Below are 24,000 nucleotides of genomic sequence, written 5' to 3' on the forward strand. Positions count from 1 at the left end.
AAAGAAATCCAGGTCCTCAAAGCAGTTTTTTATATTGTCTACCAAAGACGGAAAACATTTCTTCCGAAATGTCTGAAATCTGTTATATGCATCACAAGATGGTTCTTTAATTAATACCCCTTTGAATGTGCGCTTTTCCTCCAACTCTTGTACTAGCATCCTAATTTGTGGCGAGTCATTTGTTTTCAGTGTTCCAAGAGTTCTTATAGCCACGTCAATTTCCTGTTTTGCTTTAAGTACTGAAGTATTTCTGTTCTGCATAAAGAATGATAATACTTGCAGAACTTCTAGGGCCTCATAAAGCATAACTAATTCCATTACGAGCAACCACTTTGTGAGATGTTTTAGTAAACCTTTAAATTTAGATCCCTCCTGAGTTGATCGGGAACCATCATGTCTCAGCTTTTCAAAAAGATGGACAAGAGAACTGTGACTTTCAAGAGGAGCTCGAACAGCATTAAATGAGAAAGCAACCCAACGTACGCGAAGAATACGGCCTAGTTTTAATAGCTGCGAGGATAATTCTTGTGAAACACTTTGTAGTAGTCTCCGATTTTTGGGACTTTGAGAAAACACAGAATATAAGGAATCCAAATAAACCTGTATATGGCATACATCTGCTACATCATTCATAACATCGTGGACAGCTAATTCCATTTTGTGGTTCATACAATGAACGACAGTTAAATCCTTATGTAAATGACTATGCAGTAGAGCGGCTACACCTTTGTAAGGTGCAAGCATTGTTGTGGCACCATCTGTTGCGATACCTACAAGGTGGTTTTTTAGTACATCATTTGTAATGCTATACTTTTCAAGAGCTGCTAACAGTGTGCTGAAAATGCATTCTCCTGTCCCACTTTCTAATTCAACAATGTCAAAAAAATAATTGCAAGCAACTCCCTCAAAGGACAAACGTAAATATATTATTAAACAAGTTTTATTGTAAACCATTGTACTTTCATCCATCATGATACTAAAGTTTGTACCCAATTCTACAAGGAAGTGAGCAAGATTCTTTTTCATTTCTTCTCCTACAAACATAATGATATTTCGGGATGCATGGTCAGAATGAAGCATATTACCGACTGATAAACCATTAAGCTTTGGTAGTTTGATTACTGCAGGATACTATTTGAATGATAATTTCTGTTTAGCTATTACAAATGCAGATCTGAACAATGAAGCAGATGCGATTACTTTTTCTTGATGCTGCTTTCCCCACAACTTTTCACTTTCACTCACGCATTTTTCTAAACTTTTCTTTTCTTTTATACTCATGATTTCTACGCACATCATGTGCGATTTGCACTTTGCATGTCCTCGATTTTATCATTTAGTTTTTTGGCATTATTAGCAGAAACACCAGCTAAAAACGTGTTATCGATATGCACACGTTCACTGCTTTCCACCTTAAGTTCACGAACTTGAGAACACACGGTGCATATTACTAAGTTTTTGTCATTTACAGACAGCCACGGCTTAGTCTTTTGCCAGTTTTGAAAACATGATAAGGCAACACAATTTCCTACTATAATCTCCAGAGTACTGTTACTCCCATTCTTACCTTGAGACGTGCCACAGTTTTCAGTCACTGGGGATTCAGTCACTTCCCCTGCATTAGCACCATCATTATCGTTTTCTTTTTCTACATTCACTGTCTATTTTAACACTTTTAGCATCACTGCTAGTATCCTGATTGTCAGAGTTTGTAAACTGCTCTTAAGGAAATCAGAAATTTTGCTTTGTTTGAATGCCATCCTGAAATTCCGTAGTTCTTACAGGCCTGGACACACTCAACTCACTAATGAAGCGGGAACGTGTGAAGATCGCCGTGCGTTCGGCGAACGCGAGGCAACAAATGAACGGCACCATTTAATTTGGAGTACGCGATGCTGGGGAGCCTGTGTTAAGCTCCACCCAACGTGGTTCGCGGCTAGCGAAGTCAGATTGTCCGATCCTGTCTGGTAGGTACCGCTGCTCACTTTGCACCACTATGTGCTTTCGTCCCAGGCGTGTTAGTCTGCACCATACCATTGCCAAAAGGTGGCCTAACGGCAAATGTTCGTACAGGTACCAGGCCGGTCGCCACCCTGTGTCAGGGCCCGGGGTGGGAATTTCAGCCACTAGCTCACCCAACTCTGCGGTACGACTGCTGCAGCATGACTGCCACACTACTTCTCTCTCAACCTCGCAAGTAAACGGATGACACACCTTAGACAAAAGCAACAACGACAACATGAGAATGATGATTTAGTTCTAAATGTTTTGAAATGCTTAACTACTACATAACACTTTTTTTCAAAATTAATAAGCAAACATATTAATAGTAAGACTGTATTAAAACTTTCAGTGTTCGGCTCCACAAATTTAAATTATATAAGTTTTACTCCAGTGCATGGGAAATAAACATCCCAGGTTGGAATGCATAAACTAAAACCAAAGGAGGGGACGGTCTGATGCAGAGGGGGGAAATCTCCCCCCCACCCCCGCAAATCGCACACTGGCTATAAAAATTGTGGATTGATTCAAGTCTCCAGACGTGTTCCTAAACAATTTTCTTGAGAAAGTGTCTTCTGAAAACCTTCACTACATGGTTGGAAATGATAAACTGGTGCATATAACTTTATAAAAATATTTTGACAAGATGTAGGTACTTTTCGGAAAATTTCATAGTGATTATCGTAACCTAAGAAAATTGTACAGTGAAGGTTTATGAAACAAAGAGTGGCTGTCCAACTTCTTAAAATCTTTTCTAATCATCTAGGCAGGGCTATATTTTAATGAAAAAGACAAGAATTTTCATTATACAATCTTTGAACACCAGTTCATCTGGCAAAAGGAGTTCATCATACTTCTGACTTTTGTGACATTTTTACTGTATTACACATGTTGGTATTATGTCTACTTGTTTTCAGTTCATGGTAGTAATAAGAAAAAAAATTACTGCATTACGCAGGTTCATAATTTAAAAATATACAGGACATGAAGGAAATGAGAATGAGGATGAGAAGATATGCTATTTCCTTACACTCTCATACATCATACTGTTTCTTATCCCTTGCACCTAGATTCTCTGCATTTGTTTCATTGGGTAATCCCTTCAGCAATGATAATGCTTTAACAAAACAAAATTTTAAGATGATGTGATAAAAGTGTCCGGTAGAGTCTGCACCTTTTTTTCTGTAATTAATTGAAAATTTACTTCATAGAAATAAGGTTTCAATACTTTTCTACTGTAACTCTGTCTTAAAGATTTCTGCGTCCCATGTAAATACTGTACACAACTTCGTCAGCTTCATGTGTCCAATATTGTCACGTTAATAAATACAGTGCAGAAATATCAGAGGCTACTATGTTGTAGGAAATAACAATGGCATTTTAAGTTGTCAAGGATGTGAAAGGACAAACTAAAACTAGTTTATTAGTTTACTGTCTTTATTTTTTTTACTTTCAGTTTCTTCTTTTTATCTGGATTTGGTCGTATCCGTTTTATTTCATGCAATCTGTACTCCACACCAAAGTCATTGATTCCTGACTGATTCTCTGATTTATCCTTCCTTTTCAAATTCATTCTATCCAATGATGAAAAATTTACTGAAATTCCTTTCAAACTTTGCAGAGAAGTGATATTTTCTTCTGTGGATCCAATGGAAATAAATTCATCTGTTGTTTGCTTACGTCCTTGTGGTACAAACACCCTTTCCTTAGTACTAGTTCTGTACCTATAAAAGGCTGTAAATGATTTATCATCTTCTACATTTTTATTTTCAGCTTCAGGTTTTGGTAAGGCTTCGACATTTTCCAATTCTTCCGATAGTTGTGTTGTTTCTACAGAAACTGGTGAGTCAGCCTGTAATTCAGTAGGTGACTTACTAAAAGAAAGGGCATGGAAGACCTCTAAGATACACTGATGCATAGCTGCAAAGGCATTTTCCTCATTGCTATTGACAACCTGCAACAAAACAGAGCAAAAATCATCGTACACTAGGAAAAACGGCATTACTCAATATACTATGATATGAAAAAAATAAGATTTACAAAATATAAAAAGGCAAATAAAATTTAATTACTGATGTTGAATAAATGAATGAAAATGCCCATTCTTATCAATAGTGTAAATGTTGACTGGCTCAATGTGAACATTTGAACTTAATTGCAACACAAGAACTCTTTCTAACAAATGGAAATATGGGTGGAAGGATGACAGAAGACAATGCATAAAGTGCTGACAACGCAAGACTCAATCTTTTATTTATATAACTCATCTTTTTCCTTATCATGATAGCACGCTGGAAAGTAATGCTTCTGAATTTTTTGTGTGAAAACCCTTAAAGCTTTTTGAGTAAAGCAAACTTTACCAACATTCTACATCTTTATTCGTCATGCCTACATATATTTTATTTTTCAACAAAGTCACCCTGGAGCCATACACATATTTCCCAACAGGAGACCAGTTTGTTGATACAGTCACTGTACAACATCTGACAGTCAATGTAACCACAATCTCACCCCTACTTGCACCGCTCCATCATTATCAAAGTGATGTCTCTCTATATATATATATATATTTAAAAAAAAAAAAAAAAAAAAAAAAAAAAAAAAAAAAAAAAAAAAAAAAAAAAAAAAAAACAGTTGTTGGTTTGTATCATGTCAGAGACCATTTTAAAAGTTCCTGAATACCTTGCAAAAGAAATTCAGTGGCTGGAGGACACAAGAAAATCAACATCTATGCAGAAGATGGCTTGTGACTGTTTCTACACACCATGTCAAACTGTTTCATTGGACAATGTATCTACCATATTTAAACAAATAACAGCTTCTCATTGTCACTGCAGAACCCTTTTTATAAGAGACCTACCAAACATCTTTCATCTGTATTATTTTTTTGTCCCTCTCTCCTGCATCTGCACAGGGTCACTGTGGTTATGAACGGATTTGGATTGGTTACTTATAAAGAGTGGCCGGATGCCTTTCCGGTTACCAACCCCCCCCCCCCCCTCCGATGTATCTGAATCATGACAGCTGGAGCAAAAATGAAACTGAAGCACTGTTCCTGAGAAATGATACTTGCATGTAATCCAAAAATGTTGCTGAAGCCTAAATCAGAAGTGAATATTTTTAAAGTCTTGCGCAAATGAACATATTAATTCTATACACTATTCCTGCTAACTAATACTGTCTGACACTTATTTCGACAGTCCACATGTTCAATACAACCTTAATAATACCATGACTGCACTTCAAGCATTCACTCCATTTAAAGCCTATTTAAAGGTTTTCTAAAAGTCTCTGGAGCACTGTAACACAGCAGTTAACTTTCAGTAGTTGTGTTTTATTTATGTAGACCTCTAGTGCAGGGCTACATTAGCCATGCAGTGACGTGGAATTCCTTGCCTCTTTCGGAAGTGGTATCACATACCACAGATCCAAAATTGTGTGAAGGGTACAAAGGTTATTTTCAATATCACAGACTGGTGAACAGTGCTTTACTACCACAATTCTGTTGGAGGTGGTATAGCCTTGACTCTTTCTGCCATTTGAAAGACACAACAAATCACAGAGAAACATTATAGTAGTGATTGAAGCATGAGCATTTGATTTTATATTTTGGCACTTAACCACACATGTCTATACTATAAGACTATCTTATAAATAAATATAGGGTGTCTCATCAAGCAATACTGAATTATGTTTGCTCCAGTAAAGGTTCATTTCACCTCCCATCTGCAGAGTTATCTTCAGCACTGTCAAAATGTTGAGATATCCTCTGCATTAACCCCCACATTCTTGCAAGAGCTGCATGATTAAAGTGAGTTGAGGGAATCGACCTATGAAACTTTCTTACTCTCCTCGATATGGTAGAGGTCACCATCTCTCACCAAACTGTTGGAAGTACTTGCTTATGTACTGCACTCAAAATTTTACAATGCCATCAAATTGTCTAAATTATAGACATGCACTCAGAAGTCCATCAAAGGGTGCACTATTTTCTAAGCTTAGCATAAACTCTAGGGCAGACTGTGTTGGCATCTAAACAGATCACCACAATGACTTACTTCTCCAAATTCTAGCCATTGTCTACTTACTGTCTAAAATCTTGCCATGGGAGTGTGTGTGGTTGTATGTGTGAATCAGGACCAGAAAAAGAGCAAGCACTTGAAAGCTATTGTGAGTACTGTTTTCAGTTTCATGTTTCTATGCTCCATACATCAGTCCGCTTTAGTGAGTGGTTGCCTCTCCTGTATTTTACGTATTGTTGCATCAAGGAATTTCCATTGTTATACTGTCTAAATTGTGTTGTCAGCACGTGCCTCACTGGGTTTGCCCTACTTATCATCAATTGGAATCACCTTAAATGGGGATTGTTTCCCTCTAAAATGGTGTCATATCGGTGATTAATTGATTCTAAGTACAGTAATTTACCATTTCCACTGAACATCTCCTGCAAGAGTATAAGGAGATAATTGGTAGTGGAGGACCTTCTCGTTGTCCTTCAACACATCACTTCACATCTGTCATAGCGGCATGTATCTTAAACATCAAGACCCTATGAATATCTGGGCCTATAGGACAGAAGTGTTAAAAATCCACATTGTTTTATCAGCACTGATATTTTTTTAAAACAAGAAATGGAAGAGAGAAGTGAAAAATAATTTCTTTTGTGTCTCACTATCAGTGGTTCATTCAGATGTAGATAAAACGTGAAAATAAAATTTAACTGCAGCAGGTGAAGTTAAACATATAAAGTGATTGACAAAGACAGTTGGCCATTAGTAACGAAGTCACTCCACCTCTAGCGATCTCTCAAGCTGTCAACCCCAGTACAGACCAGGATCATTTAATATACAAATATCAAAAGCATAAAGGCTTTTTGTTTAAAATCCTTTATTTTGTTTAAATGTTTCTTCTTATTTGGAGAACAACAACCAAACTACAAAGATACACAATGCTTATTTTACTTTCTCTATAATCTTGAAAGACTCAATTACTTGTGTCATTTCAAAGCTGAAGACCGCATTTTATAAAGAGGATTTTTGCACTGCACTTGCACATGCGGTTTGAGTGTTAGGAACAACAATCCCAGTATGCGCTGAGAAAGGAAGGAAAGTTGGAGTAAAGCTTCACATTCGGACCAACAACATTAGAGATGGAACACTTCCTAGTCTGTACAAGGCTGGCAAAGAAAATGGTCTCTGAGGGCTATATTCAAAGTATTTACCATGGTAATTACCTGAAGTTATTTAGGAAAATCACATAGCTGCATTTAATGAATAAACTCATAAACTTGTTTCTTGTAGCTGGCTACGTATTTCTCCTTGGAAACAGGACTGAGAACACTGTTCATGGAAGTTGGAAAAATCAAACATGTAGTATCAGCTTCGCTTATGCCTTCCAGTTTAATAACCAACCTTTACATCAGGCAGAATCTTAAGACAGTTAAGATTTTCGGTAATCTTTTGTTTAAACCAGTTTCCCAAGAGGTAAGTATATAGCAAAGAAAAAAAAATGAAGATCTGACACATGACAGTGACCTCAGGAGGAGGAGGAGGAGGAGGAGGAGGAGGAGGAGGAGGAGGAGATCATTTTGTACAATTAGGGGGACTTCCATATTTAGTAAATAAGGTCCATGATATTTTTATATCTATATTCCACAAGCCATCCTGTGGTGTGTGGAGATGGGTATTTTTTGTACAACTGTCACTTCCCTCTCCTCCCTTTTTCGGTTCCACTTGTGAATTGTTCATGGGAAGAGAGAAGTAACATCGCTCTGTAGCCACATACTTATGCCAACATGTGGAGATTGGCACCAATCATAACAACAAGAAGTTTGAGCAGTTTATATCGCATAATTAAAAAAGTACCTATATGTTAGTTGGCTGATATTTAGTTTCTTCAGGTGTAATAGCTGTGTGACACGATGATCACACCAATGCCAGTAATTCCTGGAGCTGACACACAATGAGAATCTCTGGTGCCTCTGTGGTTTCATCCTCAGAGTCAGAGAAGGCTACAACAGTTACCAGTTTCTTCCCTTTAATGAAGCAATGCAGGCTGTTGAGTATTTTAATGTTTAGTACAGGGATTCCCATAAAATAATTTCTTATTACAAATTTTAGTGTACACTTTATCCATTAACTCCTCTTGTATGCAGAATAAGGATTTCTTTTGAAAGTTTCCTGCTACCATTTTCCAACAGATTCTGAACTCCAAGACATTCTGTTCATCTGTACTATGCCTATTCTACTTAGAGTTTTATATACAGAATTTAAAGGCTTCAATTCTGGACCCAAGAGCAGCTAAAGAAACAGCCAACATGTACAAAGTCTAACATGAGTTAGCCCAGTACAAAAGGGCACAACAGGAGCTCCAAAGGTTTAACACTATTGGTTCTTTCCCTCAATAGCCATCCACCAAACACACATGCACAGTCAAAGGTGTCTTTATCAGATGTTTCTCCCATACTCTCACCACCGGTGAGTGAAAACCATAACACAACACCCACCAACAGTTGCTAAAGCACATATACAGAGCTTATATTAATAGAGAACTGGTGATATTGACAACCAGCCAGCTTCTGAAACAGATTTACTGAACCTCAATGAAGCAAAAATGCGTGAATGCCCACAGGTGATCATTTAATACCAATCTGGAAGCAGAGCTATCTTATGGAAAGTAACAGATATGCAATAATTCCTCTCAGTATCTTAAATTTAAATGCTTCCTACAACTCAGCTACTGTTTTTCTGCGGTAATTTGTATGGAACATTGCTTGGCTACTTACAACCCTAAGGAATTCGCTGCAAACCAGTAATCAACAAAATCAGATCAAGTGTCTCTCTGTAGTAAAATTTAATTATGAAACTGGTGATGATAATATGAAAGATTAATAAAATACAGCAGTTAAATTAGCAATCAATATGAAGCTTTCATTCTTCTTATGCTCTACCTTCACTCCAAGACATATGCATGGAAATCCAAATGCTCTGCTTGTCCCATTTCTCAGGCCTGACACAACAATGCATGGAATATTGTGAACTGCACACAAAGTTCCTATATGTGATACCATAAACTGTGGATCAACATCCTTCTCAAGTAGCACAGATAGAATGTGCCCACCCTCAACAGCACGTGCAACCTCATTCACACCCAGACATAAATATTTCCTGCAAAGAAAAGTAAAAGATGTCATACAATTGTCATAATAAATTATTGCATTTATTGCTTAGTTAAGAATTTTGCCTCCCCTTCCTTTGCCATTAAGAAGTTACAGTTGGTTGTCAACTATTACAGTCGGTGAAAGTTGATTAATATGAAAACTCTTTCCCAACATGAATGAATTTACTTGTTGTACAGGATATCATATTAAAAGACTCAGAACCCAAGGCATATACCAAAGTGCTGTCACATATAAAGTGTTTGGGATAGTCAAAAAGATGAGTATTGCTCTGTGCAAATTGAAAGAGTTAAACATAAATTACAGAAAGGGCATAGAAGCAGAAACTGGAGAAATTAACACAGCAATACTTAATCTGGGAGATAACAAAAGATAATTTTAATAAATTCAGCTTACAGTTTCAAAAATGTTGGTTACTTGCATTTTCCATAGACAAAAGGTGTTGTGGAAAGTTCATGGTATCTACCATTCTTGGTCCAGCTGTTAAATTCTCAGCCAGCTAAAAACATTGATTCTCCCTATTTAATTGCTCTCATAACTGTGACCTGAAACCCTCAGCTTGATTTTTCATTCAACTGCTAGCCAGCACCCTCTCTTGTTGTTATCTCCCGTCCAGAAACTGGTTTGATGCAGCTCTCCATGCAACTATATCCTGTGCAAGCTTCATGTCCCAGTACCTACTGCAACCTACAGCCTTCTGAATCTGTTTAGTGTATTCATCTCTTGGTCTCCCTCTACGATTTTTACCCTCCACGTAGCCCTCCAATACTAAATTGCTGATCCCTTGATGACTCAGAATATGTCCTACCAACCGATCCCTTCTTCTAGTCAAGTTGGGCCACAAATTTCTCTTCTCACCAATTCTATTCAATACCTCCTCATCAGTTATGTGATCTACCAATCTAACCTTCAGCATTCTACTGTAGCACCACATTTTGAAAGCTTCTATTCTCTTTCTGTCTAAACTATTTATCGTCCACATTTCACTCCATACAAATACTTTCAGAAAAGACTTCCTGACACTTAAATCTATACTCAATGTTAACAAATTTCTCTTCTTCAGAAACACTTTCCTTGCCACTGACAGTCTACATTTTATATCCTCTCTACTTCGACCATCATCGGTTATTTTACTCCCTAAATAGCAAAACTCCTTTGATACTTTAAGTGTCTCATTTCCTAATCTAATTTGCTCAGCATCACCTGACTTAATTTGACTACATAGCATTATCCTCGTTTTGCTTTTGTTGATGTTCATCTTATATCCTCCTTTCAAGACACTGTCCATTCTGTTCAGCTGCACTTCCAGGTCCTTTGTTGTCTCTGACAGAATTACAATGTCATCGGCGAACCTCAAAGTTTTAATTTCTTCTCCATGGATTTTAATTCCTACTCCGAATTTTCTCTTTTGTTTCCTTTACTGCTTGCTCAATATACAGATTGAATAACATCGGGCATAGGTTACACCCTGTCTCACTCCCTTCCCAACCACTGCTTCCCTGTCATGCCTCTCGACTCTTATAACTGCCATCTGCTGGTTTCTGTACAAATTGTAAATAGACTTTTGCTCCCTGTATTTTACCCCTCCCACCTTCAGAATTTGAAACAGAGTATTCCAGTCAACATTGTTGAAAGCTTTCTCTAAGTCTACAAATGCTAGAAACATAGATTTGCCTTTCCTTAATCTATTTTCTAAGATAAGTCGAAGGGTCAGTATTGCCTCTCTTGACTTAACTGGCAACAGTTCACTTCTTTTCTTTATATTACTGGCCTTCCAATCTATCTTAAAATACTTCATATTCTATGGAAAGGACAAAAGGGGATGAATATGCTGAAGATGTATTCCTTAATTTGTGGAAGTCAATTAATACAGTTTTTCACTGGAATATAATGAATAAACACACACCATTTCTGGCCATCTTCGTGACTGCAATGTAAACTTACTAGCAAACACGACATCAGCGTGTCATTGTCAACAACATGAAAAGCTACAGCATTAAGGAAGCTTCTGTTGTGCCTTGCAGAAGTGCTAACGATTACTAATATTTTCATCGGCCATTGTAAAGTTGCCCTGGTCGATTTTTTGCGTCTTCCAGTCTGCCCTAGTAATTTGCAACAAGCTCCTCTCCAGTGCACATAGGAAGTCCACTTCTCACTGCCTCGAATCCGAACTAGTAATTAATAGCAGACACTATTTCGTCTCTCAAAAGCACTCCAGCACTTTAAATGACTTGTTTATCCCTTTTGCGCTCCATTTACTCAAATACTCAGCTGACAAATTGTAACTCACTACCTTGTTTTCCAACTTCACTGGCAATTTGTACTATTTTATTTTCAGCACATTAGTTATTAAATATGTCTGTATTTTATTGCGACTCAGACTTATTTTAAAAGTGAAGAAGAATACTGGCCTACCTCTTCACATTATACTAAGAAGAGGTGAACATTGCTTTGGATGGATATGCTGGCCACTGATTCAGTTACTTCAGAAGTGAATTAAGAAATGAAGTCACAACACTCAGCAATGAGTAAAATGACTAATGGTGGTGGTGATGATAATGATCTGAAGTGTCTTATGGATACCAATAACTGCACAGTATAAATGTTCTTATTGAACATTGAAATTTTACTTCATTAATCCCCATTACAATGTAATTAAAGTGTCCTCCTCTCCCAAAGTTCACCATTCCGAATTGATGTAAATGCTTTCTGTATTTTTCATTGTGATGAACTATGCTACTGTGTTTATAGTAGTACTGAAATCTGTATTATGCAGTATCTTTTGTGTGGTGAATACAGAGAGAAGAGAGGATGGATAGTGTGCTGAGGTTTGAGCTGAAAATAAATTCAAATGTAGTATCAAACTTATAGAGGCAAACATTAAAAGTTATACACATTGCAACTGCTGAGATTCGAACTCTGAAGCTTTGGTAATCAGACAAAGATTCAGCTATGACTTAAACTATCCATTCTGATTTTGAGTCTTGGGAGAAGCTGAAAACATTACCTTCTCTTAATCCTGCAGTGTTGCCACACCACAAATGAAATATTATGCATATTTTGAGAAACAAAACTCTCTCTCTCTCTCTCTCTCTCTCTTTTTTTTTTTAAGAAAAGAATATCACACTTCATGATGAACCTCGTAGGATAATTTTTACTGCTACTATGCAACTATGGACTACACAGAAATCTATATAAATAAAAATATGAATGTTCCTTTGTTCAAAATTGTGTATACCCAAAAGTTCTTAATGATTGTTCTGAAATTTTGACAACTCTGAATTCTAATATGGGTGTGTTTTTAGGTACCTAATTATTGAATGTATGATGTATAATAGATGTATAAGTAATTTTTGTAACAAGTTTTCCCTATTATTGAACCTATATAAACTTATGTATTACATATAGGCAGATAATGAGTATACCAATGGAACATTGTGTCATCATTTCAAAGCAATCGGTCGAAAACTTTTGGAGATTTGCGATTAGGGACATTTAAATTTTCTAAAAAAGTACAAACATAGGTGTTCATTTCTGCAAAATCTCAAATCTCCAAAAGTTCTTCATGGATTGCTTTGAAATATTGACACAACATTGCATTCGAATACTCAAGTGTTTTAATGTATACATAATAAAGGGGAAACATCACAAAAACTTAAATTTTGTATTGTTCACAATCAATCTCCAAAAGTTCTTGAACAATTGATTGAAATTTTGACACAATGTTGAATTCTAAAATGAGTGTGGTTTTCGGCAGCTAGTTCTTTAGTATATGTGTATCTTTAATACATGCAACATATAAATATGTAAATCATTCCCAAAAATCTGAAATGGACCTTTCCAAATTTCTTCAAAATTTTAAACATTACTGTAATAAATGTTGTAATAAATGTTTGGATGCATATAGACTATGCACTTTTATTTATATATTTGCAAATAGTGAAATGTTAGCAAACAGAGAAGTTGTATTTATGGTGCATTGGTTTATGAGTAGAATACTACTACAGAATGTGGATTTGCAAGAACAATAAATAAGGCTCAAGGTCAGAGAGAGGTGGAAGAGGAGATGGACTGAGAGGTGGGAAGAGAAGGAGACGGACACACAGAGGGGGCAGGAGGAGATGAATAGAGAGGGGGAGGAGAAGACAGACAGAGAGAAGAGAGAGGTAGGGAGGAGGAGATGGACAGAGAGGGGGGGGAGGAGGTGACGGGCAGAGATAGGGGGAAGAAGGAGAAAGATGGACAAAGAGAGGAGGAGGGCGGAATGGACAAAGACTGGGGAGAGAAGGCCCGGCATATTTCCAATTCCTGTGCATATCCTGTGCTATTCAAGCAGACTAAACCGCAGCAAAGTGTGGCCAGGTACAGCTATTGTTTCAGTATTTATGATGATTGCTCTATCACAGAAACATTATACATGCAATGAAAAATAGTGCTAAATTAGTCAAATGATATGAATCTTGATCAAAACACAGAATGTCAATATATATAATAAATGTAATGTGGTTTGCCATGCATGCCATTATTTCACAACCCACCCTTAAAACCCCTTGGGGTTTACATGATATGGTAGCCCTCCAGTCCCCACCAATGAAGGTTTTGGTTTGGGTCTGGATTGGATTCAAAGATACTGGTGCAAAAGAGGGCATCACACCAGTGGATTTATTATGGAAAGTCAGTGGAGCAGCTGGGAACTGAGTGTTGACAGAATGTTGAAGTGCGGCAGTAGCGTTTATGCTGATACGCGTGTCTGAAGTGGCTGCCATCACATTATTTTGGGTCATTTTCAGCTAATAAGAACTAACACAAACAAATCAGGAGATCACAATTTTCTAAGAAAAATTTATGTCCAAAATTTTTTTATTATTTATTTTTAAATTTATTTTGAGACCTTCCCAATTAAGACCTTACAGCAGTTTCATATTATCATATAGATAACATCACTATAGTGTATTGGATTCAATTCTTTCCTGTTTTTTGTATTTAGAAAGTTTATCAGCTGCTATTCCATAGTTGCTAAGTTTCTTAAAAATCTTTTTGGTATATTATACAGTACATATTATGATACTGAGTATCAGACACACATGTCTCCAGTTCAGTGTGCATGCTTAAGTTTATCCATCTTCATACTCTATCAACCAAACCTAACAAGACAACTTGTTACAAGTGCTTCAAGAATGAAGATATGTAAACAGCAAGTTGATCACTTGAAATTCGCATTTAATTTTGGCAAATATATCTACGAGATTTGGATCTGGATTTCCAATGGCGCTGGCTGTAATTATGCTGCTGTTTATTTTACAAAAATTGATTTTTATGAACACACATTTTGACTCTGTATTTAGCATCTATAACTGACAGAAATGAGAAACAATTTAATGGGTTTTACACACAAGCAAATGCGTAGCAAGGTTAAAATTTATGTATGAAATTATCTGAATATATCTGGTTTCCAAGTATATTTATGAGGCAACATACAATTTCAATGAAGTGGAAGTTAAGATGACTTATGACAAAGTTACACAAACACTTTGTAATGTATGTTACCTCAGTCCTTTCTCTTTGAGCACTCTTTGCCTTTTGTTTTTTTCTGTTTTTCTCTTGGGATTATCACATTTACTGGTTTTGACATCAGATGTTATTTGTTCTTCACTTTCATTAATTGTGCTGAAAAATGAATGCAACAGAAGGTGTCAATTTATTTCAATAAAAAATGACAGTATTACGGAAAGCGTACACTGCTACTCACTGTATAAAGATGTTGAGTCAAATACGGAAACAACAAAAGGATTGCTATTATACAACTGAGCTTTTGGCCAAAAGGCCATCTTCTAAAGTAGAAGACGAAGACACACACACACACACACACACACACACACACACACACACACACACACACACCACTGTCTTGGGTCACTGAGCCTGGTCTCAATGGCCAGTTATCATTGAGATAATGTGTGTGTGTGTGTGTGTGTGTGTGTGTGTGTGTGTGTGTGTGTGTGTGTGTGGTTCCCCCCCCCCCCCCCCCCTACTTTAGAAGGCCTGTTGCCCCTGTCTGCAACTCACCCTCGATTTTATATGGTGAGTGGCAACTCCCCTTTTCACAGTACTGCAACTGTGTCGTATCTTCTGTTTTTTAACTATCAAAGTATTGAGACACCACTGGGAGTATGGGAGATGTTCTTGTTATTAACATCTTCGAACGCTTAAGAAAATAAAAATTTTTTCCCTGCTTTTCCATAATTTTCTGCAACTTGGATGCAACAATTTGACAAACATTATTTTGGTTTACAGATTAGTCATTCACTCCATTTACTTCACTATTTGAGTACATAGGTAAGATAGCTCTTGTTGAATGTTAATTTCTTTCTATACACTGTAAAATAAAAGTGAAAGACAGTGACCAAGTTATTTTGTGGAACACATTTTGTAGGTTACAGTATCATGTTAAGCAAGTGGTTTATGATTGTGAAAGTTACAAGATGGTATATAAGCTGCAGGTCAACATAACACGGTCTAGTAAGCTATGTGGATCACGGTGAGCGTAAGTACTTGAACATACTTGAATCAGTAGCAAACTTAGACATTATAGCAGACACCTGAGAGAAACTACAGTGATAAACATTGTTAGACACAGGAACAGCTGACAGAAAAAATGTACACCTCAACTGAGAACTCCTCCTGGAAATCACTGTAAGGCTCACTGTGAAACCAATGTGCTACACAACACACTTCTGACACTGTCAATGTGGGAGCAATCTTGGCAGGTGAGAATTTAATCAGTGTTAACTGCACAATAAAAGTAATTAGACAAACAAGCAAACAAAAATCAAGAGTCAAATACTGAAACTACTGCGAAAAACGAAAGTGAAAATGTTATGTTCAGTGAAGTGCTTCAAAACCTTTGATCAAGCAAAAAGTAGGGACTCTGGAAAGTGTACTTCCATCATTGACAAGTAATTTTCCTATGGAAAATAGTGATCACGATTATGACGATGACAACACAAATGTGGCTACAGTGACTTCCACCGCTAGTGCAAATCGCATGTGTAACAGTGAAACAAAATCCATGATAGAAAATATACCAAATACAGACATCAACAAGCAGACTGAAGAAAATTCTCCAGAAAGCATAAATAGACTACCACAATGTAAACAACAAGCAGGTGAAAAGAAGACAGTTAACTGTAGCTAAAAACAAATGAAATTGTTAAAACTACAGATATACCTAAATGAATTAAACCATTGTACAATACTGAGCTACAAAATGAAAAAGTTGGTGAATACTATCCTCAGAAATCAACCATGCAAACATTTGGGGAAAAAAAAGAAAAACCATTTCAGTCATAGTAGATACTGATAAAAAAATTCCCAAATGGCGAAATGAGCCAAGTTCCATCTTAGCAAACTATGAAGTGCAAAATGAGTATGCCATGTCACAGTATTACATTTGAAAAGCTAGAAATAAAGCAAATGATTTAACAGCTTTGACCTGTTGTTAACTTTATCTTAATTTGACAATAATATATGGCTCAAGTACATTGTTACATAATTTTTACTCCCAAGAACATTCAGTGCTCTACTGCGTATCTGCTATAAGTGACAATGATGAAACTGATGGATCAACCGTAGATGAAACAGAAACTGTAAGTCTACTTGTTAAAATTATAAATTTGAGGGTCCACAATGTTTCAATTAATCTTATGGTTATGTTCTCACTTTGAAAAATATACAGTTGACCTTCTACAAACTTTACAGCAAACTGAATGGGGAATGGGAAAAGTCATTTCAGACATAATCATTAATTACTTGTCCATCCAATTAAGAGAACTGGATTGGACACGCTGTGTTCATCCAAAACCACTACTCTAAGTGTTATAAAGACATTACAAACTGCATAAGATTCTTTTGCAAACAAGCTCAAAGGAACAAATTTCTCTTCATTCTTGCCGAAAAATCGGACACCAATTCAGAGCATATCCACATCATCCATTATTGCAACAGACGAAATGGATGGTGCAGGTGTTATTTCAAAACACGCTTCACTAATAGAGTTGGGTAGTCAGAATATACAACAGTGTTTAATACATCAAATGGACAAGCCTTGATCTTGTAATACATTGTCTATTAAATTTGGTTGGTTGTTGGAGCTTGAAGATGGACCTGGTGTAGGTTCGTTTTCTTGGCGAGGATGCCCTACAAGGGGCAGGTCATGAATATTCATGCAGAAAAAGAACTGAAAGTACTGTAAAAATGCTCCAGATTTGCACTACGTATAGTGCCTCAGTACCACCATACTTTAAAGAAATAGTGAGGCCAGATTTGTTCTGTGTACATGGAGATTAGCTACCTGAACTGAAATCTGGAAATGGTGAAAAAGTGGTTTCAAGAAAGTACTGTGTGTGGTGTGGGTGGGAGGGCATGTGTTTAACAGACAATTCAGTGCCCAGTAAATAGCATACATGTTTCGGTTTATCATTTTCCAAATGACAATTTTGAAAATGGAATGCCTCAGTTACAATTAGTGGAGCTGTTTAAAGCAAACATGCTGAGTGACCTAAAATTACACCCTTCATACTCTCAAGATAAATTCTTTTCTAGCAATATAACAGCAATTACCTAGTTTGCAACTCAATGCTGTACTTTTAATTTTGTTATAATGTCCACTTACTGTTTTGATTGTTATTGTGGAGTAATGTAATCTACATGCAATCCACCCAGTCTTAACTGATCACTGAAATAACACATGTATACTTGTTTGGAGTTTGTGTCAGCCAAACACCACGTCCTCATAGCTATATTAATCTTGTCATAATGGTTTACAATGGATGCACTGTTGCTATTCAAACCTCTGAGACACTGAAGCCCATGTGTTGCCTGCTCGGCAAAACAATGACCACGAGATTCTTCACTTTTCCGTTTACTTTTTAGCTGGTCCTTTTTTCAACTCAAAGTTTCATTTGAGTAACTCAATCAGCCCCTTTGTCCAAATAAATTAATTTTGAAACCATAAACTGATTTTCACAGCACGTGAGCAGAACTTGGGAAATATGGAAGCGTCCGATCCCACCCGTCTGCTTCGACCCATGACGTCACAAATGTGGCGGAAACGACCATAAACCACGATTCCAATATGGCGCATATAAAGTCGTTACGTACACATTAGGAGGACGAAAATACATCGAAAAACAAACACATACACTTTCGACAAACAGCCTAATGACACTAATGGGACAAGGGCGGGAAATGGGGTGTTTTTGGGTGGGGGGGGGGGGGGGGGGGGGGGGGGGGGGGTGGGAGCAAACTAAATATAAACAAATTTAGACACCCACCCCCATACAAATCCACACAAAAAGACGAAAAAAAACTGACATCACAAAAGTCCCCAAATACCACTAAACACAATATCATCTGGAATCGGACACTTCCCTTGACCTATATAGCTCAACAGCAGCTTCTGATACCATAAATTAGGATCAAACACTTCCTTGGCCTATATAGTGCAAAAACATCTCCCAATATCAAAATACACAGCCACACATTGGGATCGAACACTTCCCTTGACCTGTGCACTGTTAATTTTATCCGTCATATCCATTCCTGAATAAAAACAACAACCGATTAATTTTACTAAAATTACCACACGACGTACAGTGAACAACACTAAATTAACCTTCACACAAAATCGTTAACTCACTGAAACGAATTCCACTACAAACACAGCCGACACTAACAATTCTGGATAATGAGCAAAAGCAAACTGAGCCCACTATACCACACAAACGAAAACCCTGAACATACCACCAGAGAGCACAACAAACCACAACACGATGACATCTAGAAACACGCCACACTCACAAACCAAACACCGCGCTGTCATGACGTCACACACGACAACACCCTTACGTCACGGGTCAAAGCCGACGTGTGGGATCGAACACTTCTGTCAACCCAGAACTTGCACACTACACTTCATTTCCAGTGTGTCAAAAGTGTAAGACACGAACTTTGCTTCATCACTCTTCACTTCTTAGGTAAACGGTGTCTCAATACAGTTGGACGTAAGAAACATTCACTATGGCAAAAAGTATAGAAAGGTGTAAAACCAAAAGGGAAACTTATGCTGCAATAAGATTCTGTAAAGATGTACAAAATGGGAACAGTATAGATTATACTGTAAAATTTTTGAAGAAACTAATACGGAAATCAAAAGCCCTTTATTATGAGAAGAAAATAGATAATTCTAATAATAAAGTAAAAACAATTTGGAGCATTGTAAAAAAAGAAACAGGACAAGATACAACAAGCAAAGAAGATGTAAATAAAATCAGATATGAAGGTACCCTAGTAGCTAACCCCAAAACAGTGGCTGAGATTTTTAATAAACACTTCCTATCAGTAACTCAACAGATTGGTTGCAAGCCCAATGTTGTTGAAGCTGTAACTCTTTGTCAAGCAGTATATTCAAACACAATTTCAGAAATGCACCTTAATTCTGTCACTGTAGAAGAAATTAAAAAAAACATCATGTCTCTAAAAAGTACGAACTCTGCAGGGGTTGATAATATATCTAGTAAATTACTGAAATATTCTTGTGTGTGTATAAGGGACATTCTCTGTCATATTTTCAATGCTTCCCTTCAGAAAGGTGTTGTTCCCAGTAGACATAAGTATGCCATTGTGAAGCCCCTGTACAAAAAGGGCGATAAAGCTGAACTAACTATCGACCTATCTCTTTGCTGACAGCTTTCTCCAAAATTCTAGAAAAGCTAAAACATGTAAGAATTACTCATCATCTCTTGAAGAATGGAGTTCTCAGCAAGAGCCAATTTGGCTTTCAAAAGGGCCGTTCAACAGAAGACGCAGTCTACGCATTTGCAAATGAAGTCCTAGAAACCCTTAATGAAAAAATGCTAACACTTGGTGTCATCTGTGATTTATCCAAAGCGTTTGACTGTGTTCATCACCAGATTCTCTTGCAAAAAGCAAAATTAGTAGGAATAAGTGGTGTTGCAGGCAACTGGCTACAGTCGTACCTCCAAGACAGAAAACAAAAAGTTGTCTTGAATAGTTCAGGTAGAGTATGTGACACTTCCTCAGATTCTGAATGGAGTTCCATTACATGTGGAGTGCCTTAGGGCTCAATTCTTGGGCCACTATTATTCCTGATTTTTATGAACGATCTACCATCATGTACAAGCCTGCTATGTAAATTTACATTATTTGCTGATGATACCACAATTTTTATGAGCAGTAGAACAGACAACAATCTTGAGGAATTCATTAATCACATACTCTCAGATGTAGTTAATTGATTCAAGGTGAATGGTCTCTCATTAAATTCCAGTAAGACCAGCTTTATTCAATTCTGTACAAAAACAGAAAAAGAGAGAGAGAAAAGTGTGACACGTGGTAATCAACCAATAGTAAGAATGGAAACAACAAAATTTCTTGGAGAGCACATTGACAAGAAAATGAACTGGTCTTCACATATTATTGATCTCTGTAAGAGGCTTAGCTCTGCTACCTATGCTTTACAGGTTGTCACTACATGTGTTCAACCTAACACTGCAAAACTGGCATACTATGGCTATTTTCATTCTCTCATTGAGTACGGAATTATTTTTTTTGGGGCAACCAGCCATTAGCAAGGAAAGTGTTCATTGCACAGAAGCGAGGTTTGAGAATTATATGTGGATTGCGCACAAGAGACTCGTGTACGATAGTTTTCATAAACTTAAAATATATACAACTACATGCCAATACAGTTTTTCTCTCATTTGTTTTGTTTGTAAAAATAGAGAGATATTTCAACCAAACAGTAATTATCATGAGGATAACACACGGAGGAAGAATGACATACACAGCGAGATCAGAAATTTGAGCTTGGCACAAAAGGGTGTCCACTACACTGGAGCAAAACTCTTCAATGCTCTTCCTCCAGAAATAAAGACAGAAATTCATAACAAGAGAAAGTTTAAGAGAGCAATAAATATATTTCTGCTAGAAAAAGCTTTTTACAGTCTAGATGAATTTTTAACTAAATAAATTGTAATATTTTAATATTATATAATACAAGTTGACATAATGCCACTAAGAATGTTATTTAACCTGAGCTCTGTATTTGTGTGTGCTCTGTATCTGTTTTATGTAGTGTTTTAATGATTCTAAGAAAATATGTATTTTCTTTTTCTGTATTGCTGCCCAAAGAATCTACTGTATAAATTTTTATATAATTACGTACTCAAATTTCTGTATATGCTATAAGATTATCAGATTGTATTTGTAAAAAACTGACTTGTTCCACGTCCTTGTGTATCCAACACAGATGGACCTATGGAACACAAAATACATCAAATCAAATCATATGCACATACCTTTCCAGGGTTTTGAAAATGTTTTCAGCAACAGCTTCATCGGCCACCAAACTGAAAAATGAAAATAACACTTACTTGAAATTAGCAAGAAACACTTTTCATTAAAGGGTAGGTCTACATAGGAAAGATCTTATGGCAATAATTCTGAAACAGGCGATTTGATATGAAAAGACATGTAGTTTTAAATTGATAAACCTTCACATCCTTTTGACATAGCTTTGTATTTCGGAATAGGCCTGTTGTGTATTTTTTGTTCCATTTTAACTACTACTGTTAACCCTCTCAAAACTGCCCAACATTTAATTAAAATAATTTTTTTTATATGAGTACTTAAGTACAATTCTGATGCCAGAGTATAGGTCTTAAAATTACAATTAGAAATTCTGGCTCAATTGCTTGATGTGGAAGACTTAACTGGTGTGGAAGACCCTACACACTCCTAGTTATGCATTGCATAACAATTTGAAATGTCATTCTTGGCTAGGTATCTTTGTGGCATATACATGAAATAAGAAAGGAAAATCTAAAAGTGAACACAAAGTTCACTTAGACTTGGCCTCCTCGAGTGACAACATTTACTCTTAAGCTTACTGACTAGCAATTCGTCAAGAAGCACGAATTTTTACTCCATATTGATCATTTTTCAGTGAAATATGCTTCATCATTGCAGTACAATATAGGATGGATACAAAAAAATACAATACATTTTGTTACTATAACATAGTACAGTATAAACCCTGTGCAATAATCACTGCATAATTATAAAAAAAACATAAAAACATAACTATACAAAAGAAACAGCAACTAATAATACAATAAACTATAAAAAATTTGTTAAATGCTAATATCCTCCTTGTGCATCTCAAAGAATTCTTTAATGTGATAAACTGGCTAATCTGCTAGCCACTTAATTAAAAGAAATGATCCATAGACCAACATACACTGGTAACTGGTTGAAAATTTTGATTAGGTTAACTTTGTTGGAATTTACAATTCCTCCCCTGGTGTAACTAAACCAACAGGTCTTCAATTCTCAGATCAGAAATCAAACATTTGACCCTAACAATACAACGCATATTCAATAACGTTCACTACCAAGAGGGCGGCGGCACACTTTATGACGAACACAAAAAAAGTTCGAAAAATTAAAACTTTTGTTGACTTTGATTAACAACATGTTTTTAAAAGAGATACTGATGTGTACGTAGGGTACAACACTGAATATCACATGAACCTCGTTGTGAAAATTCGCATTCAGAATTTGGTAGAATTCGCTACAACAAATATGTTTTAAGAATTTTAAATGTAGCCAAATATACCAGTACGCGACTCAATGACAATATATGCAAAATGTGGACATAAAGTACACTCCCCATCCCCGTTGACATAGTTAGCATTAATACGCATCACTTAACCTTGACTACAGAACTGTCAACATTCGCCTGTCCACATGTGAGTCAATTGGTTGAAGTAAACAAGTGCCTACATTCTGTTTATCTGTATATTGTAACATAACGTACAGGTATTGTTTAGAAGTTCTACACGACGCTGTGCTATCCCTCTATTTAAAACACAAAAAAGTTATACTTTACGAACACATGGCAGTAATTACTTCGTAAATATCTTGGGTTTCATCAACACATTACGGAGGCACTTCTCACGAGGTTTCTTCTTTCCTGCTAAAGTGCGCTTCTGTTGATTTTTTGTTAAAACTGGAGTCTCCATCGAAATGCGGGAGAAGGTCTACTGCTAACTGAATACTTAACATAACCCAACTTTTTTACAGCAGTCAACACAATTTGACATTCGCGCTTCGAAACTTCAAAATTAATTCAAGCAAAGGTCTTGCTATACTATTATCATGAAGAGCTCACTTGTCATGGATGACACAACTTAAGCACATCGATCATTGCGTTCGAGATAACTAATCACCACTGTCTAAACTGAGCAATTCGTGTACTTCAATTTACAAATTAGATACAAAATAATTTGAGAATATTTTCGAAGATAGTTCATACAATATGAGTAGCGGGGATTTGAATATTTTGCTCGTACATGTATTTCATAGCCGTCAAAGCTACGGACGGAACACTGTCAAACAATGGACAGCACATTGTGAAATAAATTAGACGTGTTTGATACTTTAACCCCATCACATAACAATTTTGACAATGTAGGCTTTATCATTTATAAATATTCGTAATTGTTTAACATAAAATGTGACTATTTTCCTAGCTGAACAGGAAGGGACGATTAGAGCCCTTAAAGTTGAACTGGATAGTGCTAAGGAGGAACTGATGAGCTTAAGGGGCAGGAAGGGCTAAGACAAGTGGGGAGGGATAGCAAGGAACAGTAGCCACAGATAGAGAACAGTATCTGAGAGTTCATCATTGGCCTTGGCACAAACAACAGGTTTGCCTTGCTACCTCAGTTAACTAAGGAAGA

At 36.6% G+C, this 24,000-nt stretch overlaps 1 protein-coding gene across 1 annotated transcript; it reads right to left on the reverse strand.

Annotated features, from left to right (window-relative positions):
• Positions 1–2,749: 2,749 nt before the first annotated feature.
• LOC126147671 (uncharacterized) lies at positions 2,750–23,410 on the reverse strand. The gene is made up of 5 exons (XM_049915710.1): positions 23,168–23,410; positions 21,556–21,606; positions 14,726–14,845; positions 8,951–9,167; positions 2,750–3,955 (listed from the first exon to the last, which is right to left on the reverse strand). The coding sequence occupies exons 1-5, from the start codon at positions 23,278–23,280 to the stop codon at positions 3,425–3,427; spliced, it is 1,032 nt and encodes a 343-aa protein (XP_049771667.1). The 5' UTR covers positions 23,281–23,410; the 3' UTR covers positions 2,750–3,424.
• Positions 23,411–24,000: the final 590 nt, after the last annotated feature.

This window comes from Schistocerca cancellata, chromosome 2, assembly GCF_023864275.1.
Source record: "Schistocerca cancellata isolate TAMUIC-IGC-003103 chromosome 2, iqSchCanc2.1, whole genome shotgun sequence".
NCBI classification, from domain to species: Eukaryota; Metazoa; Arthropoda; class Insecta; order Orthoptera; family Acrididae; genus Schistocerca; species Schistocerca cancellata.

Coding starts and splice junctions, on each gene's coding strand:
- LOC126147671 (XM_049915710.1), bottom strand. CDS start 23,280: ATGGAGACTCCAGTTTTAACAAAAAATCAACAGAAGCGCACTTTAGCA. Junction 14,846..21,555: donor ATTTTCAAAACCCTGGAAAG/GTATGTGCATAT, acceptor TTCATTTTTCAG/CACAATTAATGAAAGTGAAG. Junction 3,956..8,950: donor GCATATGTCTTGGAGTGAAG/GTAGAGCATAAG, acceptor GTTTTGTTGCAG/GTTGTCAATAGCAATGAGGA.